This window comes from Callionymus lyra, chromosome 10 (genome assembly GCF_982586985.1).
Source record: "Callionymus lyra chromosome 10, fCalLyr1.hap1.1, whole genome shotgun sequence".
NCBI classification, from domain to species: Eukaryota; Metazoa; Chordata; class Actinopteri; order Syngnathiformes; family Callionymidae; genus Callionymus; species Callionymus lyra.
In genome coordinates, this window is record NC_141827.1 from 2,568,709 (window position 1) to 2,588,036 (window position 19,328).

The window sequence follows — 19,328 nt, forward strand, 5'->3', positions numbered from 1 at the left end:
TGTTTTAAACTAGTTTAAATGTTTTATGTATTTTCAGTTTATTTGCTTTACAAACTTATCTTTTTTTTAAATAAATTCTCTTAAAATCTTTTAATCAAATTATTCTCGAGACGCGATCACGTTTTTTTCATAAAACAAATTTATCGATGTGAAGGTCATGACCTGCAGGTCCAGATATGAAGGTCCAGATGTGGAGCTAAGGGTCACGACCTTCAGATGTGAAGGTCACAACCTGCAGGTCCTGATGTGAAGGTCACGACCTGCAGGTCCAGATATGAAGGTCCAGATGTGGAGCTAAGGGTCACGACCTTCAGATGTGAAGGTCACGACCTGCAGGTCGTTTCAACATATTTTACTGAAACTTTTGTGTAAAACAAATTTTTCTTTCGTTTAGTTTTGTTTTTGTTTCGAGACTCGACTCGTTATTAAGTTTTTAAAATCTTCGAGTTCTTCGACCCTGAGGTTCAAAGTTCAAGTTGTTCTTCACTTGAAAAGATCAAAGAAACAAACGTGGATCAAGTGTTTATTCAAACGAAACAGGAAGTGCTTCCATCTCGGGGTCGTGCAGCTGTTGCAGCGGCGGCTTCGCCCCGTGTGTCCCTCCTTCACTCGTGCTGGACAGAGACGTTCGTTAGCGACATCAGAGCGAGTCGCGTCTCACCTTCTCACCTTCCCGTCGCGGGTTCTGACCCGGATCTTGTTGACCTGCGACTCCGCGGTCTCGGCTCGTTCCTCCGCGTCGTCCAGCTCGTGCTGGATCTTGCGATACTTGACCAGGTTGGCGTTGGACTGCTCCTCCTGCAGAGGTCGTAAGGTCATGGCTGCTGAGGTGAAGAGGCGCTCGAGTGTCTCACCGCTTCCTCCGCTTGTCTCTTGTAGCTCTTGACCTTGGCCTGCAGCTTGTCGATGAGCTCCTGCAGACGCAGCAGGTTCTTCTTGTCTTCTTCAGCCTGCAGACGACAAAGGTCACGTCAGCCTTTGACCTCTGTGACCTCTTGACACGAGGCCCCGGTCATGTGATCACCTGGTAAGTCAGTTCTTTGATCCGTCTCTCGTACTTCCGAAGCCCCTTCTGGTAGTCCTGACTCTTCTTCTGCTCCGTGTCCATCTCGTTCTCCAGCTCTTTGACCTGCCAGAGAAACATGTGTCCTTCACATCTGAAGGTCGTGACCTTTAGCTCCACATCTGGACCTGCATATCTGGACCTGCAGGTTGTGACCTTCATATCTGAACCTGCAGGTTGTGACCTTCATATCTGAACCTGCAGGTCGTGACCCTCACATCAGGACCTGCAGGTCGTGACCTCACATCAGGACCTGCAGGTCGTGACCCTCACATCAGGACCTGCAGGACATGACCCTCACATCAGGACCTGCAGGTCGTGACCAACACATCTGAACCTGCAGGTTCATGACCTTTACATCAGGACCTGCAGGTCGTGACCTTCACATCTGAACCTGCAGGACGTGACCTTCACATCACCTGCAGGTCGTGACCTTCACATCAGGACCTGCAGGTCGTGACCTTCACATCTGAACCTGCAGGTCGTGACCTTTACATCAGGACCTGCAGGTCGTGACCTTCACATCTGAACCTGCAGGACGTGACCTTCACATCACCTGCAGGTCGTGACCTTCACATCAGGACCTGCAGGTCGTGACCTTCACATCAGGACCTGCAGGTCGTGACCTTCACATCAGGACCTGCAGGTCGTGACCTTCACATCAGGACCTGCAGGTAGTGACCTTCACATCTGACCCGGTTCTGTTCTCACCCTGGCCTCCAGCTTCTGGACCTGCTTCTTGCCTCCCTTCAGGGCGATCTGCTCCGCCTCGTCCAGACGCATCTGCAGGTCTTTGATGGTTTGTTCCATGTTCTTCTTCATCCTCTCCAGGTGAGCGCTCGTGTCCTGCTCCTTCTTCAGCTCCTCGGCCATCATGGCCGCCTGAGGACACGAGTGAAGATCATCATCAGAACATTCATGGTTGATGAACTTTGAAGTTTTGATTTTTTCTTTTTTCTTCTTATTTTAGAATTGAATACATTTTGAATTCAATAAATAAATAAAATATAATATTGACTTTTTACATTTTAATGACCAAAAAACTAAATGTAAACGATTTTATTAAAAGTTCATGATTGAATTTTACTTTTCAAATTATTATTATTGTTTTTTGTTTTTTTTAATATTTAATGTAGTAATTATTGAATTAAATTATTTAAGTAATTCCGTTACTAATGTAAGTAATGTAACTAATGTAAACTAATGTAAGTAATGTAAACTAATGTAAGTAATGTTAACTAATGTAAGTAATGTAACTAATGTAAGTAATGTAAACTAATGTTAAGTAATGTTAAGTAATGTTAAGTAATGTAAACTAATGTAAGTAATGTAACTAATGTAAGTAATGTAAACTAATGTAAGTAATGTAAACTAATGTTAAGTAATGTAAACTAATGTAAGTTATGTAACTAATGTTAAGTAATGTAAACTAATGTAAGTAATGTAAACTAATGTTAAGTAATGTAAACTAATGTAAGTAATGTAAACTAATGTTAAGTAATGTAAACTAATGTAAGTAATGTAAACTAATGTAAGTAATGTAACTAATGTAAGTAATGTAAACTAATGTAAGTAATGTAAACTAATGTTAAGTAATGTAAGTTATGTAACTAATGTTAAGTAATGTAAACTAATGTAAGTAATGTAAACTAATGTAAACTAATGTAAGTAATGTAAACTAATGTTAAGTAATGTAAACTAATGTAAGTAATGTAACTAATGTAAGTAATGTAAACTAATGTTAAGTAATGTAAACTAATGTAAGTTATGTAACTAATGTTAAGTAATGTAAACTAATGTAAGTAATGTAAACTAATGTTAAGTAATGTAAACTAATGTAAGTAATGTAAACTAATGTTAAGTAATGTTAAGTAATGTAAACTAATGTAAGTAATGTAAACTAATGTTAAGTAATGTTAAGTAATGTAAACTAATGTAAGTAATGTAACTAATGTTAAGTAATGTAAACTAATGTAAGTAATGTAAACTAATGTAAGTAATGTAACTAATGTAAGTAATGTAAACTAATGTAACTAATGTTAAGTAATGTAAACTAATGTAAGTAATGTAAACTAATGTAACTAATGTAACTAATGTTAAGTAATGTAAACTAATGTAACTAATGTTAAGTAATGTAAGTAATGTAAACTAATGTTAAGTAATGTAAACTAATGTAAGTAATGTAACTAATGTAAGTAATGTAAACTAATGTAAGTAATGTAAACTAATGTTAAGTAATCTAAACTAATGTAAGTAATGTAACTAATGTTAAGTAATGTAACTAATGTTAAGTAATGTAAACTAATCTAAGTAATGTAAACTAATGTAAGTAATGTAAACTAATGTAACTAATGTAACTAATGTTAAGTAATGTAAACTAATGTTAAGTAATGTAAACTAATGTAAGTAATGTAAACTAATGTTAAGTAATGTAAACTAATGTTAAGTAATGTAAGTAATGTAAACTAATGTAACTAATGTAAGTAATGTAAACTAATGTAAGTAATGTAAACTAATGTAAGTAATGTAAACTAATGTTAAGTAATGTAAACTAATGTAAACTAATGTAAGTAATGTAACTAATGTTAAGTAATGTAAACTAATGTAAGTAATGTAAACTAATGTAAGTAATGTAAGTAATGTAAGTAATGTAAACTAATGTAACTAATGTTAAGTAATGTAAACTAATGTAAGTAATGTAAACTAATGTAACTAATGTAACTAATGTTAAGTAATGTAAACTAATGTAACTAATGTTAAGTAATGTAAACTAATGTAAGTAATGTAAACTAATGTAAGTAATGTAACTAATGTAAGTAATGTAACTAATGTAAGTAATGTAAACTAATGTTAAGTAATGTAAACTAATCTAAGTAATGTAAACTAATGTAAGTAATGTAAACTAATGTAACTAATGTAACTAATGTTAAGTAATGTAAACTAATGTTAAGTAATGTAAACTAATGTTAAGTAATGTTAAGTAATGTAAACTAATGTAAGTAATGTAAACTAATGTTAAGTAATGTTAAGTAATGTAAACTAATGTAAGTAATGTAAGTAATGTAAGTAATGTAAGTAATGTAAACTAATGTAAGTAATGTAAACTAATGTTAAGTAATGTAACTAATGTTAAGTAATGTAAACTAATGTAAGTAATGTAAACTAATGTTAAGTAATGTAAACTAATGTAAGTAATGTAAACTAATGTTAAGTAATGTAACTAATGTTAAGTCATGTAAACTAATGTAAGTAATGTAAACTAATGTTAAGTAATGTAAACTAATGTAAGTAATGTAAACTAATGTAAGTAATGTAACTAATGTTAAGTAATGTAAACTAATGTAAGTAATGTTAAGTAATGTAAACTAATGTAAGTAATGTAAACTAATGTAACTAATGTAACTAATGTTAAGTAATGTAAACTAATGTTAAGTAATGTAAACTAATGTTAAGTAATGTTAAGTAATGTAAACTAATGTAAGTAATGTAAACTAATGTTAAGTAATGTAAACTAATGTTAAGTAATGTAAACTAATGTTAAGTAATGTAAGTAATGTAAACTAATGTAACTAATGTAAGTAATGTAAACTAATGTAAGTAATGTAAACTAATGTTAAGTAATGTAAACTAATGTTAAGTAATGTAACTAATGTTAAGTAATGTAAACTAATGTAACTAATGTTAAGTAATGTAAACTAATGTAAGTAATGTAAACTAATGTTAAGTAATGTAAACTAATGTAAGTAATGTAAACTAATGTTAAGTAATGTAAACTAATGTAATTAATGTTAAGTAATGTTAAGTAATGTTAAGTAATGTAAACTAATGTAAGTAATGTAACTAATGTTAAGTAATGTAAACTAATGTAAGTAATGTAAACTAATGTAAGTAATGTAACTAATGTAAGTAATGTAAACTAATGTAACTAATGTTAAGTAATGTAAACTAATGTAAGTAATGTAAACTAATGTAACTAATGTAACTAATGTTAAGTAATGTAAACTAATGTAACTAATGTTAAGTAATGTAAACTAATGTAAGTAATGTAACTAATGTAAGTAATGTAACTAATGTTAAGTAATGTAAACTAATCTAAGTAATGTAAACTAATGTAACTAATGTAACTAATGTTAAGTAATGTAAACTAATGTTAAGTAATGTAAACTAATGTTAAGTAATGTTAAGTAATGTAAACTAATGTAAGTAATGTAAACTAATGTTAAGTAATGTTAAGTAATGTAAACTAATGTAAGTAATGTAAGTAATGTAAGTAATGTAAACTAATGTAAGTAATGTAAACTAATGTTAAGTAATGTAACTAATGTTAAGTAATGTAAACTAATGTAAGTAATGTAAACTAATGTTAAGTAATGTAAACTAATGTAAGTAATGTAAACTAATGTTAAGTAATGTAACTAATGTTAAGTCATGTAAACTAATGTAAGTAATGTAAACTAATGTTAAGTAATGTAAACTAATGTAAGTAATGTAAACTAATGTAAGTAATGTAACTAATGTTAAGTAATGTAAACTAATATAAGTAATGTAACTAATGTTAAGTAATGTAAACTAATGTAAGTAATGTAAACTAATGTAAGTAATGTTAAGTAATGTAAACTAATGTAAGTAATGTAACTAATGTTAAGTAATGTAAACTAATGTAAGTAATGTTAAGTAATGTAAACTAATATAAGTAATGTAAGTAATGTTAAGTAATGTAAACTAATGTAAGTAATGTAAACTAATGTAAGTAATGTTAAGTAATGTAAACTAATGTAAGTAATGTAACTAATGTTAAGTAATGTAAACTAATGTTAAGTAATGTAAACTAATGTAAGTAATGTAAACTAATGTAAACTAATGTAAACTAATGTAAACTAATGTAACTAATGTAAGTAATGTTAAGTAATGTAACTAATGTAACTAATGTAACTAATGTAAGTAATGTTAAGTAATGTAACTAATGTAACTAATGTAAGTAATGTAACTAATGTTAAGTAATGTAACTAATGTAAGTAATGTAACTAATGTTAAGTAATGTAACTAATGTAACTAGTGTAAGTTGTGTAAATAATGTAAATAAAGTAACTACTGTAAGTAATTTAACTAGTGTAAGAAATATAAACGAATGTAACTAAACTAACTAAAGTAACTAATGTCAAAGTAACTCTTACATCTGTGATGGCCTTCCTGGCTTTCTCGTCGGCGTTCCTACATTCCTGCACGGCGTCTTCCACTTCTCCGGACAGCGAGGACACGTCGCTCTCCAGCTTCTTCTTCTGGTTGACGAGCCCGGTGTTCTGAGGAGGCGGAGCTTGAGTCTCGGTCCAGGTGTGCTGGGAGCTGCAGGTACCTGAGCGTGCAGAAGGTTGACTCTCTCCGTGGACTCCAGCAGCTCGTGCTCCGCCAGCTTCCGAGCGCGATCGTTCTGCTCCAGCAGGACCCGGAGCTCCTCCACCTCCGACGACAGCAGGTTGTTGCGACGATCCGTCAGCGCCACCTGCTCCTTCAGCTCCTCGTTCTTGTGCAGGGTCTCGTCCAGCTCCATCTGGATGTCCTGCAGACGACCACGACCACATCAGAACCTTCTCACGGGTCAAGTTAGATGTTGATCTTCTGTGATTCTCAACTGGTTCAACTTCACACACGTTTGTTACGATTGAAAGTAAATGTTACAAATTTGAGAAGACATGTTTCTGGCGCCCTCCACAGGTAGAACAGTGTCACTGCAGAACTCTTGACCCTGACCTTGATCTGTATCTGCAGGTTCCTCAGGAGCTTCTGGGACTCGGCCGCCTGTCTGTTGGCGTGTCCCAGCTGCACCTCCATCTCGTTCAGGTCTCCCTCCATCTTCTTCTTCAGACGCACCGCCTCGTTGCGAGACTTGGCCTCGGCGTCCAGGTTGGTCTGCATGGACTCCAGCGTCCTCTGGTGGTTCCGTCTGAAGCAGAAAGAAGAACTTCAGGACGACGAGTCTTGGTTTGACGAGGGATAAAACCAGGGTCTGACCGAAGGTTGTCGATCTCTTCGTCCTTCTCCGCCAACTTGCGGTCCACGTCCGCCTTGATCTGGTTCAGCTCCAGCTGGATCCTCAGGGTTTTGCTCTCTTCGTGCTCCAGAGTTCCCTGAGAGCAGCTGCAGGTGAGCTCGAGTCCCTCAGCATCGTCACATGACGTCTCACCTCGGCTTCCTCCAGCGCCGCCTGGATCTCACTCTTCTCCAGATCCAGGTCCTTCTTCATCTTCTCCAGCTCCTGGATGGTCTTGGATCCCTGACTGATCTGATCCGAGAGGTCCAGGATCTCCTCTGCAACAAGAAGGTTTTGTCTTCAACCTGCCACGACAGGTGTTTCTTCTTCCATGTCTACCTTGAAGGTTCTTGTTCTCCTTCTTCAGAGACTCCAGATGATCCAGAGTCTCCTCGTACGAGTTCTTCAGCTTGAACAGTTCCGTGCTCAGACCTCGAGACTCCTTCTGAGAGCTCTCCAGCTCCATCTGACACTCCTCGTGCTTCTGCTTCCACTCGGCCAGCACCTGAAGGCATCGTCTGGTCACGTGACCTTCTCAGGCAGAGACCACTGGTGGACCTACCTTATCAAAGTTGCGTTGCTTCTTGTCCAGGACGGCGGCCGCAGCATTGGAGCGCTCCAGGTCGATGACCAGATCTTCAATCTCGGTCTGCAGACGGTGTTTGGTCTTCTCTAGCGAGGAGCACTTGGCGTTGGAGACCTCCACCGTCTCCTCGGCCTCCTGCAGACGAACCACCAGCTTCTTCCTGAGAGTCACAGACGGTCCTTAGATCTTTCACCTCTGCTAAGACGCTGACGTCTCATTTCATCTTCACTGACTTGGCTTCTTCCAGCTCCTCGGTTCTCTGGATGGCGTCAGTTTCGTACTTGGTCCTCCACTGAGCCACCTCCACGTTGGCCTTGGACAGAGCTCTCTGCAGCTCAGACTTGGCCTCCAGCTCCTCGTCGTACTGCTCCCTGAGGAGGTCGCAGTCGTGTCGCGAGGACTGCAGCGCATTAGCGAGGGCGCTCTTGGCCTGTTTGGAGAACTTGAGTTATTGAAGCTCTGGAAAAGAGGTCGACCTCCGCCTGACCTTGTTCTCCTCCTCCAGCTGCTTCTTCAATTCCTCCACATTCTGGGCGAAAGACATCTTGCTCCGCTGGAGCTGCGACACCATGGACTCCTTCTCCTCGAGCTTACGGCTCAGTTCGGCTGGATGGAGCGGAAACGTGTTATTACCGTATATTTCAGACTAAAACACACTTTCAAAGAATAACTTTTAGAATAAAAACATTTGGTTTTTCTGAGCGACTGATAAAATCTTCATCAGCATTTCTCTCAACTGGTGTCACACCGTAGTACTCATGGAGTAATACTTCAAACCCTTACAGAGTAATGCAATGGAGCCTTGTCGAGTAATACTGTACTAAAAACCACACGAATATTATGAAGTCTTGCCGAGTTATACTACAGAGCTTCGCAGTGAAATACTTCAGAACCTCGCGGAGATATATGGTTCTACAAAACATTCTGGAGTAATACTATGAAACCTTGTGGCGTAATACTAGGAAACCTTTGGAGTAATGCTACTAAAACTTGGGGAATAATACTACGAACCCTCCCTGGGTAATACTACAAAGCCTCACAAAGTGATGCTGTACAACAAAACCCCAAAGATTAATACTACGAAACCTTTGAGCCTTTGGAATATAATATTGTAAATAATTGCTTTGACCAGACCAGGGTCACAAAGCGCTTGAACTACAGAACAAAACACAATTAAACTACATAATACCTCTCGGAGTTACACTACAGAGCCTCTGGGAGTTATACTATTAAACCTGTTGACTGGGTTAAATAACGCCAGACATGTTTATGATGATCTTACAACTCTCGGCCTGGACTCGGGCTCTCTGGGTGCTGGTGTCGTTGAGCTGCCGCTGAAGCTCCTCCACTTTGGCTTTAGCCTCGTTCATCTGGTCTTCATAGTGACGACACATCTTCTCCGAGCCGGTCTGTGGCACAGACGTCTCAGCTGAAGCTTCCAGAATGTAGCTTTGGTTCTGACCGTCCTCCTACCTTCCCCTTGGAGAGCTGCTCCACGGTGGAGGCCAGGTCGTCCACCTCCATCTTGGCCTCGCTCCGCTCCTTCTCCAGCTTCTGCTTGACTCGCATCAGACTGTCGATCTGCTCGCTCAGCTCCGCCACGCTGTCTGCGTGCTTCTTCCGTAAGCCCGCCGTGGTGGCCTCGTGGTGGAGCATCGCCTCCTCCAGGTCTCGCCGCAGCTTGAGGAACTCCGACTCTCGTTTCTTGTTCATCTCGATCTGAGCGGACGTCGCTCCTCCGGCCTCCTCCAGACGCTCGCTCAGGTCCTCCAGCTCTCGAGCCACGTCGCTGCGCTGCTTCTCCACTTTGGCCCTGCAGGCCCGGTCGGCCTCCAGCTCCTCTTCCAGCTCCTCCGTACGAGCCTGAGGGAGGAAGAACATTAATCTAAGGGTGTAAGAAAGTATCTTTACACTTAAATATCAAGTTTTTACCTGTAACTCCTTGATCTTCTTCTGCAGCTGGTTCACCAGGGCCTGCTCATCCTCGATCTTTGCGTTCATTTGATTCATCTCAAAGTCTTTTCTTGAATTAGATTTTTAATATTAATAAAAATCCCAAAAAATTGCTTTAAAACATTTTTTCTGTCTCACTTTTTTAGCCGCTCCTCGATCTGCTGCTTGTCGTTCTCCAGGTCCATCACTGACTCCATGGAGAGCTTGAGGTCTCCCTCCAGCTTACGTCTGACCCGTTCCAGGTCCATGCGCAGCTTCTTCTCTTGCTCCAGCGATCCTTCCAGCTGATGATCAAGTGGACGTTTCACTGAAGTGACTTTTGAAAAGAGAAACAACAACTTACGTCGTCGACTTGCTGCTCCAGCTTTGTCTTGGCTTTGGTCAGGGAGTTGACTTTGTCTTCCTCCGCCTGCAGGTCGTCCAGAGTCTGCTGGTGAGCCTCCTGGAGCGCCTTCTTCTCTTTGGTCACCTTCAGGATGCTTTCGTCCAGAGCCGCCATCTCCTCGATCAGGTTCTTTACCTGCAGACGGACCATGAGTTTAGACACATTCATTCCTCTGAGCTCTCTGGTGTCTGTGACTCACCTTGTTCTCAGTGGCGTGCTTCTCCTTCTCCACTTTAGCCAGAGTGATCTCCAGATCATCGATGTCCTTCTTCAGCTCGGCACACTCGTCCTCCAGCTTGCGCTTCTTGGCCAGCACGTTGGCGCTGACCTCCTCTTCATCCTCAAGCCTCTCGGTCAATTCTTTCACCTTTGCTTCAAGCTGGATCTTGGTCTTGATGAGAAGGTCGCAGCGATCTTCAGCGTCTAACAGATTGTCTTGCTCCTAAATCGGCAATGGAAGGTTAAGGTGCTGATTTGTCATGTTCTAAACACCTGCGATGATGACGTACCGCCTGCAGCTGGAGTGAGAGGTCGTTCTTCTCCTGGGTCAGACTGACCTGTCGCTCCTCCAGCTCTTTGCGCTTTACCTCCGACTTCTCGAATGCTTCCTTCAGTTTGGCCATCTCCTCCTTCAGAGCCGCCAGCTCTTTTTCGGTGGCGGCGCTTCTCAGCAGGGGCTTGATTCTGAAGAAGATCTTCATCCAGGGCCAGTGTTTGACGGTATTGAAGGCGCGGATGTTCCACTGGATAATCATCAGAGCCTCCCTTTGAGAGAATAAAGTCATATTTATATGACGAGATGAACGAAACCATCACTTCTGTCAGGGAGTTCTACACACGGATCAATCGTACCAAAGAAGAAGAGACTTATTAATGCCTGACCATGTGACCTCATGAAGCAGGTATCAAGATGTAAAAATTATGATGAAGTAATGTTGAAATGTTTTTATTTTGTACATTTTGTTCTATTTATTAATATTTAATTTTTTTAATTTTTTAATAAGTTTTCCAAACATTTTCTGCATTTCTTCTTTCATTTTGAGTGACGCTCTCAACTGTCACAGTAGACAATGTGACCCCTTAGGAAAATTAATTGACAACCCGTGGTCTATATACTGAATCTACTAAGAACCCCCCACTTGAGTACATGTTTCTGGCTGACTGTACACAATCTTTATCAAGTTTTCAATCTTCTTGTACTACTTGATACGGTTATGTAATAATGTCCGGAACATCTTTAAATCAAATTTGCCCTTGGAGGTGGATTCTGACAGTCAAAGACTGTCGTGTCAATCAAAGCCTGGGCTGAGATGTGAAACCAAACACCGCTTCTCTAACTCAGCTTCCCGTGGGCTCATGACCGCAACCAAATTGGGTCCCCATTTGATTTAGTCTCACCAGGACGGCTTTTCACGCCACTAAATATGGACTCACGGCTGATTGGTCCGCCTGTCGGCGTTCAGAGGCCGACATTGACTGAGGCGGCTGTGAGGGGGGGGGGTGATTGCATTTTTGAAATGACTCGACACTGGCGCCCCTCAAAGGTGAGCGTCTGTGTTTATTTAGAAACCAAAGGCCTATGTCCGACAGCAGGCTTTAAACCCCCCCCCCCTTCATCCTCCACACATCCCATCAATGCGCACACATAGAAGTGCGGGCGTCGCGGACAAAAGGGGTCCATCGGGCATCCAAGGAGGGCGAGGGCAGTTGTATTTTTAGGGCCAGAGCAGCTGACGCTTGACACATGTTGCCACCCTGAACCGAGGACACGTCAGCATTGTTTAATTTAGCGAACGAGCAGAGAGAATGGCACAGGATCCACACAAGAGCAGGGCCACACACATGCCAGGTCGCTGCACAAGGGCAAGCACACGCCTCACACACGCCGCCGACCCTGCCCTTGCATGCCGGACATTCTGCAACCTGCGAGTGACGCGTCACAACTGAGGTGTACTGACTGGTCTTGAAACTTGCTCGTCTGTCGGTTCTCAGAGGTGAACGTTCTTGTTCACAGACTCGTGCGACGCAAGGCAGGAACAGACGATACAGACACTTCAGGAAAGATAAGCACCTTCTGCGGTTCATCATCTCAAGCTCTCTCCTCACGATCCTGCCGCGGGCAATGGCCTGAAACTGTGTCAGCACTACAGCGAGACGCTCGTCCCGCAGTTCTTCTAGTTGACCCAGCAGACCCGCTTTAAAGAAGACCTGCAACAGTGAAGCAGAAACAAAGACTGTTGGATATGGCCTCGAATCTTTATCAGACACACTCAAGTGAGGTTTCAGTTCATCAAATAGAAAAAAACGCAGATTGCCGTCTGGTACCTTTGTGTGTCCAAACTTATATTGGGTGTGGTCGATGTCGAGTGAGCACAGAAGCGTCTCTGAAGCTTTCCTGCTGTCCACAAACGTGTCCTCGGGTATTGCCTTTGGGTTCAGGATGCGGTAACTGCATCAGGACCAGAAGAAATCATTTAAAAAAAGAAGTGTTAAGCTAATAAAATGAAAATATTCAAAGGTTTTTTAATCAAGTTAAACTGTGGACAAGAAAATAAATACAATCATGAAGTTTTCTCACCGCTGTTTAAACTCAGCGTAGATCACCCTGTTGGGGAAGCCCTTCCTGCAGATCCTGATGCCCTCCAGCACGCCGTTGCAGCGCAACTGATGAAGCACCAAGAACGGATCCATGATCCCTAGAAACAGAATCTGTGTCACACCTGATCGGAAGCTGAACAGAAGAAGCTGATGAACGATGGTTACCTGGAGTCTTGGTCTCGTTTGGAATGATGCAGCGAACGAAGTGAGGCTGAGTGCTGCGCAGGTTTGTCATCAGCTTGTTCAGATTCTCCTAAAAACGTTCAATTTTCACAGGAATTATTTGAAGTGTTTGACGATTTGAATTGAATAAATAAACGTTGAAGTCATGTTCTCACGACGAAGCGTTGAAAGATGAGAGGAGCCAGCACAGACTTAAAGTGATGTTCATGTGATCAGTGCCCTAAACATCACTGCAAGTCTTAACTGCCTCCATCCCCGTGTTCACAGCTGATCCTAGAAGTGGTTACAGTTCAACACTTCACTGTCAATCTCACCTTGTGAAGCTGCGACACCGTCTGGAAGGACGCCGCCTTCTTCCTCTTCTCCTTTCCTCCGGTCTTCTGCTCGCCTGTGGAGAAACGTTTCCGGTCATCAAGTGACAGAACCTCCAGGTTGATTTGTTGTTCTGATCTGATGTTACCTGAATCTGATCCCACATAGTTTTCATACAGAGATGCGAGCAGCTTGTTGGGAGACTTTCGGAAACACAACACCACAGTCTCGTTGAGCGGGTCTTTGTTTTTATCCAACCAGCCGAAGATATTGTACGGAACCTGTCGAGCAGGAAAGCGATGATGAATGTTTGCATTGATCAGGTTGTCTCGACTCTGACGGGTCTGTTCATACCACTCCAGCGTAGTGCACCAGCTCGAAGTGAGCCTCGTATTTGCGCTTCTTGTCCGGCCTCGGCTTTTGGAAATTTGGCGACTTGCCAATGTGATTGTCAAACATCTTGGCTTTGAAGCTTTGGTCAGTGGCTTTTGGGAACATGCACTCCTCTTCGAGGATGGACATGATGCCCATTGGCTGTAGAAGATAAGTTAACTTCAATTAATACATTCCCTTAAAAGATTAGGAGGAAACGAACCTTCTCTATGAGATCAATGCAGGCTTGAAGGTCCAAGCCAAAGTCGATGAAGGTCCACTCGATGCCTTCCTTCTTGTACTCTTCCTGCTCCAGAATGAACATGTGATGGTTGAAAAACTGTTGCAGTTTTTCATTTGTGAAGTTGATGCACAGCTGCTCGAAACTGTTGAGCTGCAAACAGAGAAAAACTGTTAGAAGTTGAACCACATTTATCTAAAAGAATTCCCGTCAGGATGTCTCCAGAGGGATCAATAAAGTTGATCTAAACTGATCTGCAAAAATCTTACATCAAAGATTTCAAAGCCAGCGATGTCCAGGACTCCTATGAAGTACTGGCGAGGCAGCGAGGTGTACAGCGTCCGGTTAATTCGACCCACGAGCCACTTGAACATGCGGTCATAGATGGATTTGGCCAGAGCGCCGACAGAAAAGGTCACCTACACAAATATCACATCCAGACACAGCAGAGGTCGAGGTGAATGAAGGGATTTGAGTCGAAGAAAAAAACACTTATTTGTTTTCAGATAACGAAAATGGCTTTTTTTATATTGAGAATAGCATCATTTTGTTTAGTTTTAAATGAATATAGCTTAGTTTGTATACATTTCCCAGTTAAAATGTGACATAATGGGAATAAAGAACGTTCATTATTATGTCGTGACATTACTTTATTTTTCACTTGTTTCAATTCAAATGTCATTTTTAAATCATGTGTCCACCATAGATCCCTTTTTACTATTGGATATGAATGTAAAAGCATTGAAGTGAAACATATTACCTGTTCAACACTCTGTCCCTTCACCACATACTCGTTCCCCACTTTCACTCGGGGGTGCAACAGACCCTTGATGAGATCAGCTGAACTGACCCCCATCAGGTAAGAGGCCTTGTCAGCACCTGCAGAGAACCAGTCAGTGGAACACGTTTTGATCTTCGTTCTTCACACAAACTTACTTTCAGTGCCGTCGGCCTCGGCCTGCTCCTCGCGCTGCTTCTGTTTGAACTTCATGTTGCCGAAGTGCATGATGGCTCCGACTATTTTATAGCAGCCGTACTTCTCTTCTGGCATGAACCCCAGAATGTCCATGGCATGCTGTGGGGAGCAACAGAACTTTAGATATCCAAGATAACAAAAATAAAACGGCAGCTCTTACGTCAGTCGCCATCAGCTCCTGACCATCATCCATGTTCTCCACCGTGGTCACGCCCTGGGAGCAGAAGTGATAGTCGTAGGGGTTCGAGGAAACCAGCAGCATGTCTGAAACAAACAGAAGACAAAGTGAAAAAAAAATCTATCGCTTAAAATGCAACAACAAGCCAAAAACTATTTAATCACTGACCCAGAAGTTCTGGTTTCTTCTGCGACATGATCTGATAGTAGATGTGGTAACTTCTCTCTCCGGGCTGCTGGAATATCACTCTGGATTTTTCCAGAAGGTCTGAAGAGAAAAAAAATCACACAAAGACTTTAACAAAGATGTCATTTTTAAAACAAACAATATTTAATTTAGCTTGTAATACACTTTGACAACATTATTCTGTTCAAATAATCAAGTGAAAGTTATTTGCAATTGTTTATAATATATATATATATATATATATATATATATATATATTAAACAAAAACTTTAGTTGAAACAAAAGAAAAACGTACATATGTCGATGTCAGACGATGCTAGTTTGCCAGACGGTCCGAAGTGAATCCTGATGAACTTCCCCTGTTAGAAAAAAAAAAAACCCAAAACATTTCAATAACAAAGTGGTTTGACTCGTCGTACGAATATGTTCTTACGAAACGCGATGAGTTGTCGTTCCTCAAAGTTTTGGCATTTCCAAACGCCTCCATAGCTGGGTTGGCTTCGATGATTTGGTCCTCAAGGGTCCCCTGAAGAGAGAAGATCGTCAGGATCCAGGTTTTAACATCGTGGAGAGTTTTCAACTCACCCCTGATTTAGTGGCTGGTCCCTGCTGTGGAAGGAAGCGAGAGAGAGAGCTTGAGAGCGTTTCCTGTTGGATGATCTCAGGTAAGGGAAGATGGTTAAAAAAAACAATGGACTACTTTTAAAAAGATGATGTTTTGAGGAAGCAGGGGATCAAAATGAGTTTCAAACAACAGGGAAAAATCCAAAAATATCAACATTTGGGATGAAAAAAAAAAAGACAGCATATGAAAAATGAAAAATAAAAATGATTCAAAAAGGCAAGAAGGACGGAGGGAAAAACACGAGGGTGAAGCTCAGACACTTGAACCGTTCTCACATTCACCCGTTCAACAGGGAGGAAAGGATTGAGGGAGAAAAACGATCGAGGGTTTTAAGGACAAAATGATGTAGAAAAAAAAACGGAAAAAACAAAAGCTGGAGAAAAGGAGGGGGACAAAAATGTGGGTTGCCATGTCGGCCTTACTGCCTTCTTAGCAGAGGTTTCCCCAAGAGCTGCCACAATGGCAAAATACTGAATGACACGTTTCGTGTTGACAGTTTTGCCAGCACCGGATTCTCCGCTAGTGTGAAGAATATGAAAGTAAAATTGAGAAAATATAATCATTACACAAAATGTCAAGAATAAAAAAAAGAAAAAAGGGGATTTTCATGTGAAGACTTGTGTGTCATGAATATAATCATTTTTATTCTGACACTTACGTGATTAACATGGACTGATTCTCACGATCTGAGGAGGAAAATGACTTTGTTCAAGTATTTCTGGTCCAGGATTATTGTCAAGACTTACTCTGCAGCATGTGGTTGTAGGCGTTGTCAGCGATGGAGTAAATGTGCGGCGGCGCCTCAGAGCGACGCTTCCCTCTGTACGCCGCGACCACGGGCGCCGTGTAGACCGGCAGCCATTTGTAAGGGTTGACGGTCACACAGAAGAGGCCGGAGTAGGTCTGAGGCGACAGGGGTTCAGATGAAAACAGACTCCTCAAGAAGGAGGTTCTCGTACTGACACCGACTCACGTAGATCATCCACTTGGCGTAGCGTCGCCGCAGGTTGAAGAGAACGGACGCTTCGTTGAGGTGAGTCAACATCGCCATGTCCTCGATCATGTCGTACTTCGGAGGATTCATCTGCTGGACGTCGTTGTCCTTCACGGTCAGACACTGTGGACACAGAACAACGTTAGACATTCAGGCATCATTTACTTGAGCTAAGGTTCATTTTTGATGCCGAATAAAAACCATGTAAAACTTATTCTGTTCTTGGTGATACATCACAAATAAAAAAAAGTATTTTGGACTTTTTAATTTTCCTCTTTTAATACTTATTTCTGTACTTTGAATTGAATAACGGTAATTATATGTATATATAAAAAAAATTAACTACTGTTTAACAAATATTATTTCATAAATTCTTAATTAAATAATACATTTGCTATATCATTTGATATTCTGCTTTCTTTATTCTACATATTTAATATTTGGATTTTACTACCTACTGTTTTTAACTGTATTACAGTCTATTCATCCTGCACCTTTATTTTTAACGTGTTTTATTTTTTCTCATATCGATGTACGATTGAACTTATGAACTTAATAATTAATAATATGTGTCTTATCTAAAAAATAAATACATTTTAATTTACATTTAAGCGCAGGAATCGACACATAAACATGCAGAACTTTCTAATAGATTAACTATTTAAACAGTATCTTCAACACAGTGATAGAAGATTAAAAATAAAATGAAACCTACTCTTCCATCTTTGGTCTCCACAGTGACTTTGTCTCCGCTCAGTTCCCTCACTTCCACCTCGATGTACGCCTCCTTCTCGTCAGGGATCCAGGCTCGTTTCTTCCCTGAAGGAACACGTAAATATTCATCTTTTAAATTAACTTTAACATTAATCAACCATTTTTAATTATTTAATTCATCTTTGAGATACTTGTTCACTCATGCACTGATGTTGTAGATCTAGTTATTGAAGCGAGTAAAGAGAGTTTCAACAGGGAGTCCAGCAGGTGAAGGAGGTCCTACCGTCGAAGGCCACGGTGTGAGCCTCCAGCAGCTCCAGGTCACTCTTGCGCAGGAACGACGCGGCGTCCATGAACTCCGACATGTCAAAGCGCGACATGATCGTCAAAACAACCGCCAACGGCTCCAAAGATGGCGGCGCTGCGTCGGTGAGAAAGATTCAACTTTTTATCCAATAATTATCGAAAAAAAATGAGAAATGTTTAGCTTTAATATCAACATTTAATATTTATATTTATTTTAAAAAGAACGAAACTATAAAGAAGTCTCAATGAAAGTAGTTTAAAAAAAAGCAGGTGTAGTTCCTCAACACCTACCGAAAAGAGGCAAAAGTTCTCCACAGACAGGAACCCACAGCGAATGTTCTCGTGCGTGGATGAAGAGACTTTATAGCGAGACTCTCAAGGTCACGGCGCGTGGACATTTGTCCCTCATTAGCATACAGTCCACCTCCCGCCGCCGCCATTGGTGCTGAGCCTCGTCTCAATTGACACAAAAGGAAAGCTACGTTTTTGTCATTGCTAAACACACCAGGGCTATTTCTGGAGGCTCTACACACACACACACACACACACACACACTTGTGTGTATAAGAGTTAGTTTGCAGGTGAAATAAAGAGAAATACTTTTCCGTTCTGAGAGAAACATGTTTGTGGAGATGATTCCAGTGCAGCTTGTAATGTGCTATTATTAATACACAACAATATATTAATAGAGACATGATGGCATCAGGTGGAAACTCTGCTTCTTATACACACACTAGTGTCATTACACTCCAGATACAAGTGTTTTCCAATGAGCAAGAAACAAAATCATTTATATCAAGACAGAATTACTCTTATCGTCTATGCTGCAGAAATACTCTGTGAACTCATGTTTTATTTACTGACGTTCTTGCTTTTCATCGTCGTTGTTGATGTTGGGAGTTTTTATTTGTGTATCAACGTCATCCATGTCTGTGTGAGTTAAGATGACAAGGTTTCTGTGCTTTTCTTCATGACAAGGTCTTCAAAGTTTGATTTATTTTGCACCGAACATGAGACGAGAAACCCTTGTTCTTATTTCGAAGGTTCTGTCCGAGCCGAGGAACTCTGAGATATGTAAATATTGAAGATATTCAGGGTTTTAAATCCAAAAATAAAATTCCGCGGGCCCTATTTTTTACGACTTTCTTCCGCCACGATGGCCCAGGAATAACCAGGAATATGTGTGTCATATTCTCCAGAAAGATTTTGGTCATGACATTTTTGCACGAGCCTCTCTCTGGCTCCACTGACTCTGACCTTCAGAACAGGCGAGAGGTCGGTATGAGAGCAGAGTGACAGTGCAGTCGGGCGGGGGCTCCACTGTTTCTCAGAATAGACAAAGCCGGCATTCCTGAGCAGCAGATCGGCTTCTTCGCTATATTGTTCCCGGAGAAGATAAGACGAGCGAATCGATCGCTGTTTACTTCCGTCCACGAGAAGGAGAGTGTTGGGAAGGGCAGCCATCTTTGTTGATTATCTGTTTCTGTGGCGGCCCGGAGGTGTCGCAGCGATGGCTCCAACGTTCTCGGTCACCGGTGAGATAGAGCCGCCGCTATTCTGGGCCGAGGGGCTCTTCAGAGCGCCAGCGGCTGGTTTATGTACTATGTCACTCGCTGCACCATTTGAA

General features: G+C 40.9%; 1 protein-coding gene across 3 annotated transcripts; it reads right to left on the bottom strand.

Moving 5' to 3' along the window:
• Positions 1–507: 507 nt before the first annotated feature.
• On the bottom strand, positions 508–18,020 carry myh7ba (myosin, heavy chain 7B, cardiac muscle, beta a). 3 transcript variants are annotated; one of them, XM_087801542.1, is made up of 44 exons: positions 17,993–18,020; positions 17,679–17,816; positions 17,397–17,500; positions 16,661–16,804; positions 16,434–16,590; positions 16,346–16,373; positions 16,110–16,206; positions 15,648–15,668; positions 15,496–15,588; positions 15,358–15,421; positions 15,044–15,142; positions 14,858–14,961; positions 14,658–14,796; positions 14,482–14,600; positions 13,991–14,140; positions 13,704–13,874; positions 13,463–13,642; positions 13,257–13,389; positions 13,111–13,184; positions 12,779–12,866; positions 12,594–12,711; positions 12,341–12,464; positions 12,087–12,223; positions 10,525–10,780; positions 10,215–10,457; positions 9,974–10,150; positions 9,769–9,914; positions 9,610–9,700; positions 9,151–9,540; positions 8,960–9,086; positions 8,165–8,283; positions 7,911–8,107; positions 7,654–7,837; positions 7,431–7,596; positions 7,245–7,369; positions 7,073–7,188; positions 6,812–7,004; positions 6,417–6,620; positions 6,238–6,363; positions 1,775–1,945; positions 1,025–1,129; positions 855–950; positions 670–798; positions 508–614 (listed from the first exon to the last, which is right to left on the bottom strand). In XM_087801542.1, exons 2-44 carry the CDS (start codon positions 17,773–17,775, stop codon positions 606–608), a joined length of 5,811 nt encoding a protein of 1,936 aa, XP_087657668.1. In that variant the 5' UTR covers positions 17,776–17,816; positions 17,993–18,020; the 3' UTR covers positions 508–605. The 3 variants fall into 3 exon arrangements, with proteins under 3 accessions (XP_087657668.1, XP_087657667.1, XP_087657669.1); XM_087801541.1 differs by having other exon boundaries at positions 15,648–15,671; XM_087801543.1 differs by lacking the exons at positions 16,110–16,206; positions 16,661–16,804; positions 17,397–17,500; positions 17,679–17,816; positions 17,993–18,020 and having other exon boundaries at positions 15,648–15,671; positions 16,434–16,491.
• Positions 18,021–19,328: the final 1,308 nt, after the last annotated feature.